Source organism: Varroa jacobsoni, unplaced genomic scaffold, assembly GCF_002532875.2.
Source record: "Varroa jacobsoni isolate VJ856 unplaced genomic scaffold, vjacob_1.0 scaffold_120, whole genome shotgun sequence".
NCBI classification, from domain to species: domain Eukaryota; kingdom Metazoa; phylum Arthropoda; class Arachnida; order Mesostigmata; family Varroidae; genus Varroa; species Varroa jacobsoni.
The window spans coordinates 115,841-129,368 of NW_019213022.1; the positions used below are offsets into that span (position 1 = coordinate 115,841).

Genomic DNA, 13,528 nt, shown 5'->3' on the forward strand with positions numbered 1-13,528 from the left:
TATATATATATATATATATAGATTCCTGAAAGATTTTATGCAGTAATACCGTACCTTTCACAAATTATTTTCCTAATAACGCAGTCACAAAGCCGACTAACAAAAATACCAATAACATTTCTTTTCCAAACAGCCAGAGTCTACTACGGACCATTTTAAGTTACATAGCTTTCTTGTGGCGTGACCGACGATTCACATACATGCGTATATCTATAATACCGCATAGACCCTTTATCTTTTTACATTCATAACAAGTCAATCTGCCTTCTCCTACTATGTAGGCCTAATAACGATAACACTTCATTCTTTAAAAATTCTACATACATTTTTCAACAGCTATCTGAATTAAACCTATGTTCTCTAACACTGCCGATCTTCATCAACATGGTCAGTATATATAGAGCCAACATCTTACCGAAAACGTCATTCTCAACTGTGGTGCATAGCTGAAATAATATTGAAATGCTTACCCTGCAGTTATAATTTATACACGTTTCTTTGATGTCTAGCTATTCATTCTCGTTTCATGTGATTTTTTCATAAAACAGCTTCCGTACCGCTGGCAGGCTCTAGCGCTTGAATAACTTAGTATATTGTATTTTTAATTTTTACTTCTTTTTGTATCGATTGGCATTGACACGCGGCTGTAATATTGGAGCTGATACTCACGTTGCCGTAAATCCACAGTCGTCGAATTCCAAAGTCAGGTCAGGTTCCTCGCGTTTTACTGAAGGTACCAATTGATCCATGTTGGTCGGCATGTGAGGAAGATTATCCACGTCTGGCATGATAGTTGGAACTTCCATTATGGTCGACTTTTGCCTTTTATTCTTCTTCAGGCTCTTCTTTTTGGCCATTATAAATATAATTCTTCAAGTGCTGCTTTTAGCAAGAGAGGTACCTTTATCCCGAAACACCTATTGGTGCTACCTACTAACACTCCTACCAATAGTAAGGAAATTAAGTATCTCAGCTTTGAGCTCTTCTTCAATCTAGCACACACCCTGCAACCTGTAGTCATTCGTCGACCCCTACGACAGGCGCTTGTCTGTACAGCTTCTATTCTATAAGATTTCAAAACCACAACATTTAGCATTCATTAAGCGACCATCTATCTCTGACTAGAACTGTGAACAGAATGGCAGATTTCTATGTGACCAAACTTCGTTCCCTTAACGTACCCGTATCGTAGCACACAGTCGTGTCGCTGCTGCTAGGACGCGTGTAGCCGAGTCTACGTTAGCTTTACCCAAACAAGCTGTATGTGCACTCGTGCAAGTGAAACTTCATGCGAACTGCTAAAGCTTTTTTGTTGGTTTGTCAACAACGATGAAAGTTATGGGCCAACGTTGTGCGGCAACTTTGCACCCATCGGCGATGTTCCAGTCTGTTGTTTCGAATGCAAACTAGATACAAGCTGACAACGATGCCTAAACCTTGCTTGGGTTAAAGCGAATTGGCGAAAATTGCAGCACTTAACTTAGCAATATTCTGTTGTTTAGAGGTATTTCGTTGAATAAATCAGAATCTATGATGCATCCAGCCAATAACGAGTCCGTTTTCTAGCCAAACGTAAGTTGAATTATTCTTCCTTGCGAACACAAGTTTTGGCTCTAGCATTAATCGACCTAGCTAAATTCAAAGAAAAATGCAGACATATTTGCGTAGAACTGAACTGAAAATGTGATAGAACGCATTTGCACCTTGTATGATATTAGCGACTTAGGTGATAAATATTCGAGTTCGGACATAGTTTGTCTATTGCAGGCTCCCATTTAAATATCTATTAGAAATATTTTATAATCAGTCGCAAATCCGTCCAGATGGCTCCTATTCACCCCCCTGTAATGGTGCGTACTTAAAATCTGAGGTCGGAAACTGGTTTGAGCTGGCAGAAGCCAGTCACCTGATAATATATTTAATGCTCGTATTAGACTGCTCGTATTGAGCCGGCCTATTTTCGCAACTTCTTCATTTTTTTTATCTGCTACACCGAAGATCACAATGTATTTCCCTTAAAGCTATTGAGATTTATTGTCGCGTTGACTAATTCATGTTGATGGTGCTCGTTGTCGGGACTCGGTTCGTTGTCGTTGCACTTTAGATACTCTGTACAAAATCGTCATATGGATTTTTGGTTGGGGTCAGCCTCTTCAAACCGATGCTACTTTCAAGTTTGTATACTCGAATAAAATTAATTTGAACGTTTTAACCCACCAGCGGTATGGAAGGCAACTCGTAAAGGGGACAGCTGGGGGTTTATTATGGAAGATGTTTGCGTTGTATCGAACAATGAAAATCTTCAAACATTATTGCATAGATATACGAGCTTCGGAAGCGATAGTGACGCCACTGATGAAAGTCGGAATGCAATTAGTAGTCGTACCCTTACAAGAGGACGCACTGTAAAATCAAGCTCATTGAGCACCGCATCATCGCTAGAATCAAATTCAGAGACAAATTTGTCTTTCTGGCTACGATCATAGCTTCTGTGAGAAACTTCTGTGTCAGTCTGTAGGTTGCAAAAGCTCAAAAACTGAGACTTTTTCTAAAAAAATGTAAAATATTTTCGAAGACGTATTTGTGTGCACCCACAATCGCTGTTCATTGAAGCATACCTAGCAGTGTGTGGAGCATTCGTATAGACACCACCTTTCCCGCATCTTTCTGATTTTAAGATTCGATTTACAGAAAAGATGAACGAATCATTATGAGAACAGTAACAATATAATAAACATTATTAATAATTATATTGAAAATTACTGTAACTCGGCAGTTTATCCTATCCGGCAGCGCTCGATGGGTAATAAAATGACAAATGTCCGACTTCAATATATAAAGTAAGTGGCCTTATTTTGGGTGTAACCCAGTGTTTTGGTAGTCAACAAGCATAGGTCTGAACAAAAATAAATTTTAGAAAATATTACAAATAGTACACCAAGTAAAAGCCCAGGAGTTTTAGTGAGGTGCCGTAGTCATTGAATGCTTTAGTGTGATCATAATGGATCTAAGAATATCCGGAGAAGTAGACCATGATATTTTTATATATAAAAAAACGTCAAAAGTGTTAAGTTTTACGAAAACTTGACTATTATTTTTGACTAAAAATATTTGAGACAAAATATATTTGAGAAAGAGTTGTCGCATTACGAATGTCATGCAAACTAGCTACTTGCCTTACTATCAGTTATAATAACAACTTTTATAATTATCGCTGCTGATCTCATTTTGTCGGACTTGTCCAACCATATATTCCAGAACATAACTACGTGTTACGATTATAATCTTAATTAACATCTTTAATTAAGATTTTTTAATCAGTTCTTTAGGAGTTTCCTTGCGTACCCCGTGCACACTTATTTACGGGTTAATATTCTCAGTGTCAGTCAGTATATTTAATACTTTTTTTTATTATAGTACAGTATTTACACAATAAAGCATACTTGTAATAGGTAAAACTGGAAGTTATACAAAAATAAACGTTTCGGGTTTTACTTCCGTAACTACTATTAAACATTATACCGGACGTGTCACCTATATCATACATTGTCTACTTAGAATTTATGAATATTATACCAAAGGAAAAGGAAAGTACTTTCTAAAAACATGGCTTCACTTAGTCGAAGTTCAGGAATTTGTGCTTTATGTGATAGTTTTATTTATTTTTTTTTTTTGTACACTGAAGTGTCCTTTTAATTTTCCTCGTAAACTTACAAACCAGCTAATGTACTGAACATAATTTGAATGCGCTTGTGTCAATCGAGTTACGCCGCCATCATTTCGACCACAACATTACATCAGCAGGCCTTTTTGTTAACAATGGATGACACAAGGCTAGCGGTATCATGTGTGTATGTATAAAAAGAACTTGTTTTGGCATCGTAGCTTCGTATGCCATAATGTGGCATAGCCAGCGTTCTCACTCGCAGTTCCACTGGCAACTGGCCTCGGTGAAATCTACTCTTGATCCTCTCATTCGCCGTTGCGTTCGTCCCAACGGGATTACTGGGTACCATTGTCATTTTCATCGCTCGAAGACATTCTAAAAGTCGCTCGTAGGGTAGATGGCAGTACGTTCCTGTTGCTGGATTTTGCTTCATAGTACTACCCAGCCACCTAAACTAATACAGCGGTGGAATTGCTTTTGGAGTTGTACCGGTTAGGGGCGTCGATTTTGAGCTTCGCGGGCTTTCTTCGTGTGCTCCCACAGTAGTCATCATACACAACTTATTTATTTGGCGCCCTTTTGTGTCCATAACCAGTTTTTAGAAACGTGTGACTAATAAGGTTGGTTGGCTCGTGTTTGGCATAGGATATTGCTAAAACAGTTAAAGAATTTTAGTTGCAGGTAGAAAATTTAATGACAAATGAGAGGTAATAGGCAGTAACTGTATTGTCATATCGTTGTTCACTCATACAAAATGTGGCCGATATCTAGATTTTAACACGGAGAATAGCTCAGCAGGCTCCTTCTCCTCTGTATGTTACTATTATTACTTAGTGCGCTTTTCACTTGAAACATTTTTGCTATTTAGCTGTCATATTGCTACAAGCTACGTCACTCAAACTGCGTTACGTGCAAAATATGTGTACTTTTGAGCGCATGGAGTCGTCCAAATGTCGTCACGCGGCACTCCCTTAGAGACGTTTTCAATGTAAATCACCAATTCCTGTCTTAACTAACAGAGATCCTAGCAGCTGGTACTATTGCTGCTATCACCTACACAAATTCAAAGGGATTTGGCTAGAGCCGCGAGAAGATTACTGCCCACGCATCCTTTGTGGAATAACCAACAGTATCCTTATTTTTCGATACGCAGATGGAGTAATATAGTTTAAAAGATGGAGTTCCAGCTCAAACAGTAGGTCGAGTCCACAGGGCCGAAAGTTTTTTTTCGATGACATGGCGCCAATCGAAAATAGGCCGTGGCCGATTCCTCAACCGTTCTGTCGTAGCGGCGACCCGACTCGCTCGCTGCTTTGTAAGTCTTATGCGTTTGGATATGGGGCTGAGCGCGTAGATGCCTCTTACTTATCTATTTACCGCGTTCCCAACAAAAAACAGCATGTCACTACGGAACAGTGCCCCTATGCTTCAAAGCGGCCACAGTGTTTGGTTTGCGGCTTCGTTCATATAACAGCGGTCACCGTACTCCGCAATATACGCAGACGGCAAAGCGGCTCGAAAAGATGGTTTTGCGCATAAAAATGATGCCTGTTCCCCTATACGATATGTGAGTGAGTGCAATGTAGAAGCAATGTTTTTGCCATCAGAGAATGAGTATTTTTTCGTTGTTATTGTTGCTTCTGTTGCTACTACAGTTTCTTTCCGCAATGCTATAAGTGTGATAAAATTATCTATCGTTACTTCTCTGTGTTTCTGTTTTTCCACGTATGTAACGTAGATGTCCAGCATATATCTCTTTATAGAGCCATCGGGTTTGTCGCAACGCACAGTGCCTACGAGTGGTATTATCGAACAAGCAATAAAGTCCTTTGTCTCTCGTCTGCGTTGCACCGCTTTAAAGCCTCATGAGAATTCGTAGAGAGGTGGATTTTTACGTACAGATCAAGCCATGCCGAAGGTTATTGCGTCTCGCTGCACCCATCTGTATAGTTGGCTGGTTTATTTGTTTGAGTGACGCAAAGAAGGACTTGCAGGCCAGGAGGGACTATAGCCCACAGAAGCTGTTGACTCCTGTGTCAAACAGGCTGTGGATAGAGAAGGGGCCCGCAGTGTGCAGTAAGTGTGCATATAGTAACGCTTTAAATAGTGATACTCTTTTCTTGTTCTGGTTGTCTCAGTATGGATGGCAAAGGGCACCCGAAGTTCGAACGCGACGGTGCAGGATAAATTGGCCTGGGCGCTGACTTAAAGTTCACCAGTGGATACTCTGCCGAGGAATGGCTCGTGTGGGGAACGGAGGCCAGGATGGCGCGCAGCAACACGGTGATACTGAAAGTGATCTGAAGACGCAGTGAGTGGGTTTGCTGCTGGCTCATCAAAAAGTGTCAATCATCTATACCATAGCTAAATTTACCCGTTGCTTGAATGGGAGACATGCCGATTATCTCTAGTCGATATCAAACTTTCCATTGTCATATCGCGCCAAGGCTAATGAGCGTCGAAAGCTGGGGAAGCTGCCGCCACCAAAGGGAGTTCGCAAACTGCAGGGCTGGAATCTGGATGGGTCATGCTAAATTTTTTGAACACAATGGCGGGACGAGCGAGCGAACGGGCTAGATAGTTGAGATGCAAAGTAGTCAAGCAAAATTTTAAAATATGGGTCACACGTGGAAATGGGAGATCAGGAAGGATTTTGAGAGACCCTCTAAGTGAAATTGTTAGCCTTTTGTGGTGGTGAAAACAAGGACTACTTGTTGTCGTTTCCGTTTAACTAAACTGTTGATGTATAGAAGTTGCTGAGGCTAAATGCGGTGTCACGTAGAACGGCCATAGCCTGGATGCAAATACGACGTGAAGTACTAGCAATTATATATAATGTATAGAAGTGTTTACACATATATTTCTTACTAAACCCTTCTCCTAAGATCTTCTCACTCAGGCTTCTATAATCATTATTCAGGAATACTGTTTACGCCACGAGTACATTTGAAACATAAGACTAGCAGAGTGTAAAAATCTGTTCCTACGCTTGCCTTTCGCTATAAATATCGGAAAAAGAAATCGCTGGTAGTACCTTTTTACAACAGTACATGTTAGTGACTCGCATTGTCATATTCTAGCTTACGGCAGGATGCAAGGATTTGTTTTTCAGAGCTTAATGACAATAGACACGATATATATCCAATGTAACTAAAATATAAAAAAAAAACCTGTGTAGAGGAAGCCTTTGGATTATATATAGCTTGAGAAGAACTCGTCGAACATAATAATTCGCGTCGTACATAGTTTACGTACAGTTGAAAACGGTAATATAGAATGCTTACAGCAATCTTATTGGTCGTGATCTTCAATAATATTAAATATTATATATTCAAGTGAACCTTCAGTAGCACATCGCATCGTATAGTAAGCGCTGTTTTACATAGATTTCTTTTCAGGCTGTAAGGCTTTATTCAGATTATTCACAGTCAAGCAGACGATATCCGAACTGCTCTTTCTGAGATGTTCTGCGTATTGACGTAGACAGAAATCGGACAGATCGGATGCTTGTCAACTTTCTGTTTACACGGAATGTATTTCTTTCTACTTTGGTTAATATGCAAACTATTCTCAATATATCGAGTCGTAACCACTAACCGATAACGGATGATAGATTCTAGTGGTTCGTATAGCACGACTTTTATAGCATTACTTGTACTACTAGTATTTTTTTTCGATAGCTGGTGTCTGAAACTGGCTTGTAATTAATAACTGGGGGTAAGATATGAAGGTTAGTAATAGCAGATCTTTATATGCAATCATGTCTTAACAAGAATCTCGTTTTTTTCTAGTACTTAATTAGCGGTACATATTACTTAATGCTCTAATTTTAAAGGCAATAATTTACATTCGTTGAATACGCAACGGAAAATAAGCAGCCTTATAAAATAGAAAGTACATTTCTCTCATGTGATCTAGTTCAATAAAAAAATTCATCATTTTTGGTTTTAAATAGCATAAGGTATCGCTTTGTGTCGTGCTGTAAGTGTGCTTCCATGATTGGCCTTTACCAGAAAAAATAGGCCACTCCAAGCGCTATATGTGAATTGTAAAATCATAAAAGCGTTGGTCTATGACAACCATAAAGTTAGGGTGTACAAGGATTTGTTTGAGTAAGCAATTAGAGGAGAGAAAGCCATCAGTTACTTTGTCGTTACTCCGTCCCTTAAGTCTGTTGTTTTTTTCACTGGCCTTTGACGAGGCACAATTTTTCAATTCATAGGCTAATGTGCTGTTTGTTATTCTCGACCATCGTTGCAAGTTCATATTACCATCATCTTTCCAAAAAAACGTTATCCGTGCATTTTATGTGTTGGCACACATACGTACCGACCCTATATCTCTGAATGCGCAACAAGTAAATAGATATGTTTTTTTTTTTATATCTAAACAGCAAGATAGACCTTGATTACGTGTGTTACATAGATTTGGAATTCTGCACTGAAAACCACGTGTTTAGTGAAATTTAATTTTGCGTCTCAAAGCATAGAAAAATATCCCGAGGACGGAATCTAGTCAGTATGTTACCTCATTACGTCTATAATTTTGTTTGTCAGTAATGTATACTTGTATGATCCTTTGCGTCATCCTCTTAATGTTTCGAGGAAAAATTTTATAGATTTTCATCTACCACTCCCGATAATGGCGATACTGGTTGAAATATAGATGTAAAAAGATACAATTAAACAAAATCTGGCAAGGGTCGTCACTTATTAAATCAATTTTTTATTATTCAAATATATTCATTTACTATTTGTTACTCAAATGTAGCAAAGAGTCTCTATTAAAAATAAGAAAGCCTGAAAACGATTCGCTCGAATGAGACGAAGCCTATGTACTTAACAGCATGCCGTCGTTTACGTTCCAAATATCAAACCTTAATTTTCCTATTCGAGTATTATTGTTATATATTAATGCTTAATGACTATCCAGCAGTCCGGCTAGCTAAATTGTTTCGACAGAGTTGGCGGGGCCTGGTATCCGTCTCGCGCGTAGTATTCAATTTTGTTTAAATTTCTCCTTCTTCGCTGCCCCAGTTCCTACTTGACTAGTCGGAGTTTGGCCCTAACTCTACCCGACTGGATCGAGAAGTCACCGTTGATGACGTAGGAGGTCGAATCAGTTTCACAGCTACGGAGGTTTACAGTTTCTTCTAACGGGGTTAACAGTTCATTGCCTTAATGGAGATCGCTAAACTAAGGAGAGTCAAACGATGATGGCTGTAATAGTTGTCTTCGGGTATAACTAAATGTAAAAACGAAGAGTTCGTAGACGATTGAATTACTGAGACAATCACATTGACACAAATCCTCTTCATGTGTATATGAGGCCAAGTTGAAGAAGTTAAGGGTAGACACATTGCCAGTAACGAAACGGGTCTGGCCCCTAAACTATCGCCTTGTACTACAAACAGACAAAATATCAGACTAATTTCAAGTAGCAAAACTAGCTATAGCTTGACTTAGTCATAGGCTTTAGGGTTTCAAAGTTGTTTCTCGATCGCGTAAGCCTCTAATTATATATGATTTGTGCGTAAAATTTTATATCCGTCTCATTAGACGAACTGGACTAGCACTTTGTAGGTCAACGTTGACTAGAATTCTACGTCAATACAGTGCCCAATGAACAACCCACTACAACAGTCTATATTCGGTGTTAGCGATCTATTACTGGAAGGTACGCCTTTTTCAACATTTGCCCCCTCTCAGCTGTACCAATTAAAAGGAATCAAGTTGAACTACGCCAAAACTATTGTTCAGAATAGCTTCGTCCTATTTCAGTCAACGTATAATGTCTGGAATAGACAGGAGGAGTGAAAGCAAGGATATGCTCGTCCTCAGGACCAACAAGGGTGTTTGGTATGCAATTTTATGGCGTGGCTGTATTCAAGCCCTTAACGACTTCGGACACATAATTGGATTGCATCAATGCATCCGCGGCTCTTCTGCTATGATATTATTTAGGAGTCTCGATATACCTGTTCTCGCTTGATATGCACTGAATTTCAATAGTTCTCTCTCGCGCTATCTATGTACAATCACTGTAATGCAGCAAAGAACGCCATAGCGCAAGAAGGCAATAGGCGATTGATACAGACAATTGCAGATCGTACGTATACAAACATGGGTGGTATGCCATCGTCGCTTACAGATTAGCTGATTTCGGTTTTAAAATACGTTGGTTAGTGGTGGGTTGGCAGCAAGCCGGAGAAAAATTAAGCCGTGACCTTTTTGTGCCAGTTTTGGTATTCATCTTTCTGTTCAACTGGTCGTTTTAATTGGAATGAAAGTAATGCTCAAAAAGGATAAGCGGCAAGGTTCAAGGCCACCAGGAAGATCACAGAGGTAATGTTTGTTTGATACAATGTAATCATTCGGTGGACTTGTTTCGTTACTTTGACCGGGCAAGGGTTATACGCTTGAGATTCACGTTACACAGAACTTTGAACCTTCTCAATGTGTGATCCTGATTATTCGAATTGACACAGTAAACCCGGCTCGAAGCATTGATCATTTTGTCTATAACAGCAGGATAAGATATCTGCTGGAAAAATTTGTGACAGCGGAAATATTTGTGGAAGTTCTGTGATCTAGGCAAAAGGATAAGTGAATATAGAGTGTAAATATGGCATCAAAATGTCAGACGGCAGAAGTAAACCCATAGAAATGATGTGCTGCATATTCTTTTGCATTTATTTTCTAGACTACTACTATTGCGTAAATTCTTTTCTTGCATTATTTTATCATTCCGCGACAACTTCACAAACGCCTTAGAGGAATAACTCAGAACTGACGACTAAGCTTGTTGAGGTAAGCAAATAATGTCAGTTTATCTCATTCGACAGTGATCAGAGTTTTTTAGATGGAGAAAGTTATCAAGTTAGCAATTCAAGGCCCGTAAATATTTCTCTAATAAGAAATCTCTTGATTACAAACATTAACCATTTAAGTACGCAGAAACATATCTTAAGCTTGTTTTCTTAAAAAGACCCTCAATCGATTAATTTCCAATTGCTTAGGACATGAGATAGCCTCGTCGAAGAGCTAGTCATAGGGTCAAAGACCCTCTTCTGTCCTAGCTAGCATAATCACTGCCTGCCTCAACCACGGTTCAAACAGAAACTAAAACAGGAAACCGAGGGAAGTCGCGCAGACGATTCTCCAAATGGACGGAATTCATTTGCACGATGACCCTAATCTCTCCACGAAAACGGGAAAAAAAACGAAAACAAGAGAGATTCAAGCAGCGAAAAACTCAATACAAGGTACTTTGAAAAGTAAAAAAAATTGGATCTTTTTTTGATATCATGCCAGCGTAAGCAGTTTGGGTTAACGAAAGAAAACTGGCGAAGAATGCCGACCTTGGGGGTGCGATCCATAAAGGGGATCCCAAGCCTGATGACAGCTTTACTAACAACTGAAGCAGGTCGTGACGTCTTCCATTCACTACCCGCGGCTCCTGAAGCTCTTCTAGTAAGAACTGGTATTGCAATCGACCGTTAACTGACGCAGACTCTCTAACACGGCTACTCCGCTGCCGCCCTTGCTGCCGCCGGCTTTCAAGTGCGGCCCCTAATGTCTAACGTACAGACCTGCGTATCAATACGAGACACTGCAGGAGGCGGCAGCAGCGAACTGAAAGGCACAGTAGAATAACTACCCCCGCGCTTGTTGTCAGCAGTCGCCTCGATTAGTATTCTCTGTGACTGCCCTCTTCGATTCTTGCGCACTCAACTAGGCTGGCACTGACGTTAGAGTGGCTTTGGCTTCTGCTACTACTGCTGTTACTACGACTGCAACCTCTGCAACCAGACTGTCCATAATGTTGGGCATCTCTTCGTGCTTACCGGCACTGAAAAGAGGCAGCCGTTACGAAGGAAGCCTGCGGCACTATTGCCGTGGTTCTGCAGCGACTACAGATGTATACTCAAGAGAGACTCAGTGGCGATAGGGCGGCATCAAGAACGTTGGGGACACAAACGTTAGCGAGGCCAGAGGCCACTCAACGGAAGAGTTCTGTCGTTCCCTGGTGCTGGCGTTGCCACCCACCGCCGCGCTAGGGTGAAGGTGGCCGCATCTCCATGATATTGTCTTTGCTGCTTCTGTCAGGGTGACCATTTGTTTCTTCTAGATCGTTTTGTTTTTCTGTCAGCCCATCGCTTCTTATATGTATTTATAATACAGCATTGGTTCGAGTGGGTTGAATAGGTGTTGCTTCTGTACGCACGGTTTAAAGGAAATGAATCGGAAGAAATGACATGATAGCCATATACTTTAGGCCTTAGCTAAAATAGCCCTGCGTAGTGCGTTTAGAATGACATTCAGTGGTATCCATGACAAGCAAAAATATATAAAGCATATACTAAGAGAAGGGGGGTGCGCTACTTGGATACTTGTTCGTCATTGAATTGAGGTCATCTATTACGGCGTTTTTTAGAGTCAAGGACAAAAGCACTTTAGTTAACATCCACGAAACAGAAAAATCGAGTCGTCTTGTCAACTGTACCCCCTGGGATGCCGCTACATCGCTCGATCCACCATCGTTTGTATCCACGAGTGGTAGTGTACAGTGGACTTGGGTGAAAGGGGAAACATTACCAGTTGAGGCCAGAGTAGGGATGGCTAATGAAAGGGGGCGGTAGCACATACTCTCTCGTGCAAATTCATGCAAACTTATGCATGTGTATGTAATATCAGGATGGCTGCAGATGGCACCCCGTTTGTTAATGCTGCCAGCGACGAGGCAGCATGCCAGTTTTGAGGCTGAACCGTTAATATCTTGAGGCATGGCTCCGTTAACGTTGTCGTCATCGTCACCGCTGCTGCTACTAGTACTACCGTCATCTATGCCACTCTCCCCATCGTTCTCAACCTATGCCGCCAGTTTTTGACGTATGATAACGGATAACGCACATGCGGTTAAGACGCGGCCCGTCTCAGCCTTTACAAGCAGACTGTACATTGCTGCATCCGTCCTTCGCTGCCCTGCCGTATGCAAGATGTATCAAACAAGCCGGGTCTCTCTTAAGGTATTCGAACGCTCTATCCAGTGACCGGCTACCACCAGCTATTGGCTCGAAAGCTTGCTACGTATGAACCCTTTTAAGCACTTTCACCCATAAACCCAGCCAGCTTCTCGAGCACCTGGTCTGACCAGCCATTCAGTCGATAGTCAGCTGGCCAGCTTCTCGAGTACCCGGTCTGGCCAGCCATTCAGTCGATAGCCAGCTGGCCAGCCTGTCCTTGCATCCTACTATGACAGCCAGGACCTCAGGGGCTCGTAGTACGAGCACCGGCAGCGTCACGAACTATGACGTTAGGACCAGCGGCGGAAGTAGCAGTGGCGATGGATAACTGCTTTCTCGAAGCTGCTACCTCTTACTACAGCAGCAAGCAGTCGCCGCCGCTGCGTTGGCCACAGACACCAGTGCCTTTTTCTGTCATCCTTCGGTTTGCCTGACCCTAGAAGAGGCGTGCGATAACGATCGGCAGCATACCCAACTCGTAGTTCGTCGGCGCCGTCTGCCAGCCAACCATCCTTTCTGCTGCGCCAATTCTTTAGCCCGTGTGCAAACTAATTCTTGAATTCCGCTCCGCAGAGCACAAGAATAACGTTTCTACCCCCGTTGTTCTGCCAGAGCTCTTCCTTCTTTGATGTTGTCTTGACCCCTGCCCAGCAGCGCCCGGTTAAGCAAGGCGAAACTCCGACGGTTCACCCTTGCTTCTTTGGGGGTCCTCTGACAACCGCAACAAGCCACGCCCTTACGAGGAGCTACAGGTTCGTCCACCTCAAGGCTTATATTCGGTATGCCTTCACCGTTGTCCTCATCTAAGCAGGCACGACAAAAGAGGGGACAGAAGT

General features: G+C 41.5%; 1 protein-coding gene and 1 long non-coding RNA gene across 2 annotated transcripts in view; one reads left to right on the forward strand and one right to left on the reverse strand.

The window, feature by feature from the left end:
• LOC111266904 (eukaryotic translation initiation factor 4E) overlaps positions 1 to 1,114 on the reverse strand; it is a 5,287-nt gene extending 4,173 nt beyond the window's left edge. Inside the window, exon 1 of the mRNA XM_022844752.2 lies at positions 670 to 1,114. Within this exon, the coding sequence (XP_022700487.1) occupies positions 670 to 857 (188 nt within the window). The 5' untranslated portion in view covers positions 858 to 1,114. The remainder of the gene's footprint in view (positions 1 to 669) is intronic.
• A 139-nt stretch (positions 1,115 to 1,253) lies between these two features.
• LOC111266972 (uncharacterized) lies at positions 1,254 to 7,631 on the forward strand. The gene is made up of 2 exons (XR_002684353.1): positions 1,254 to 1,572; positions 5,806 to 7,631. It is a non-coding gene; the product is annotated as an uncharacterized LOC111266972 (long non-coding RNA).
• Positions 7,632 to 13,528: the final 5,897 nt, after the last annotated feature.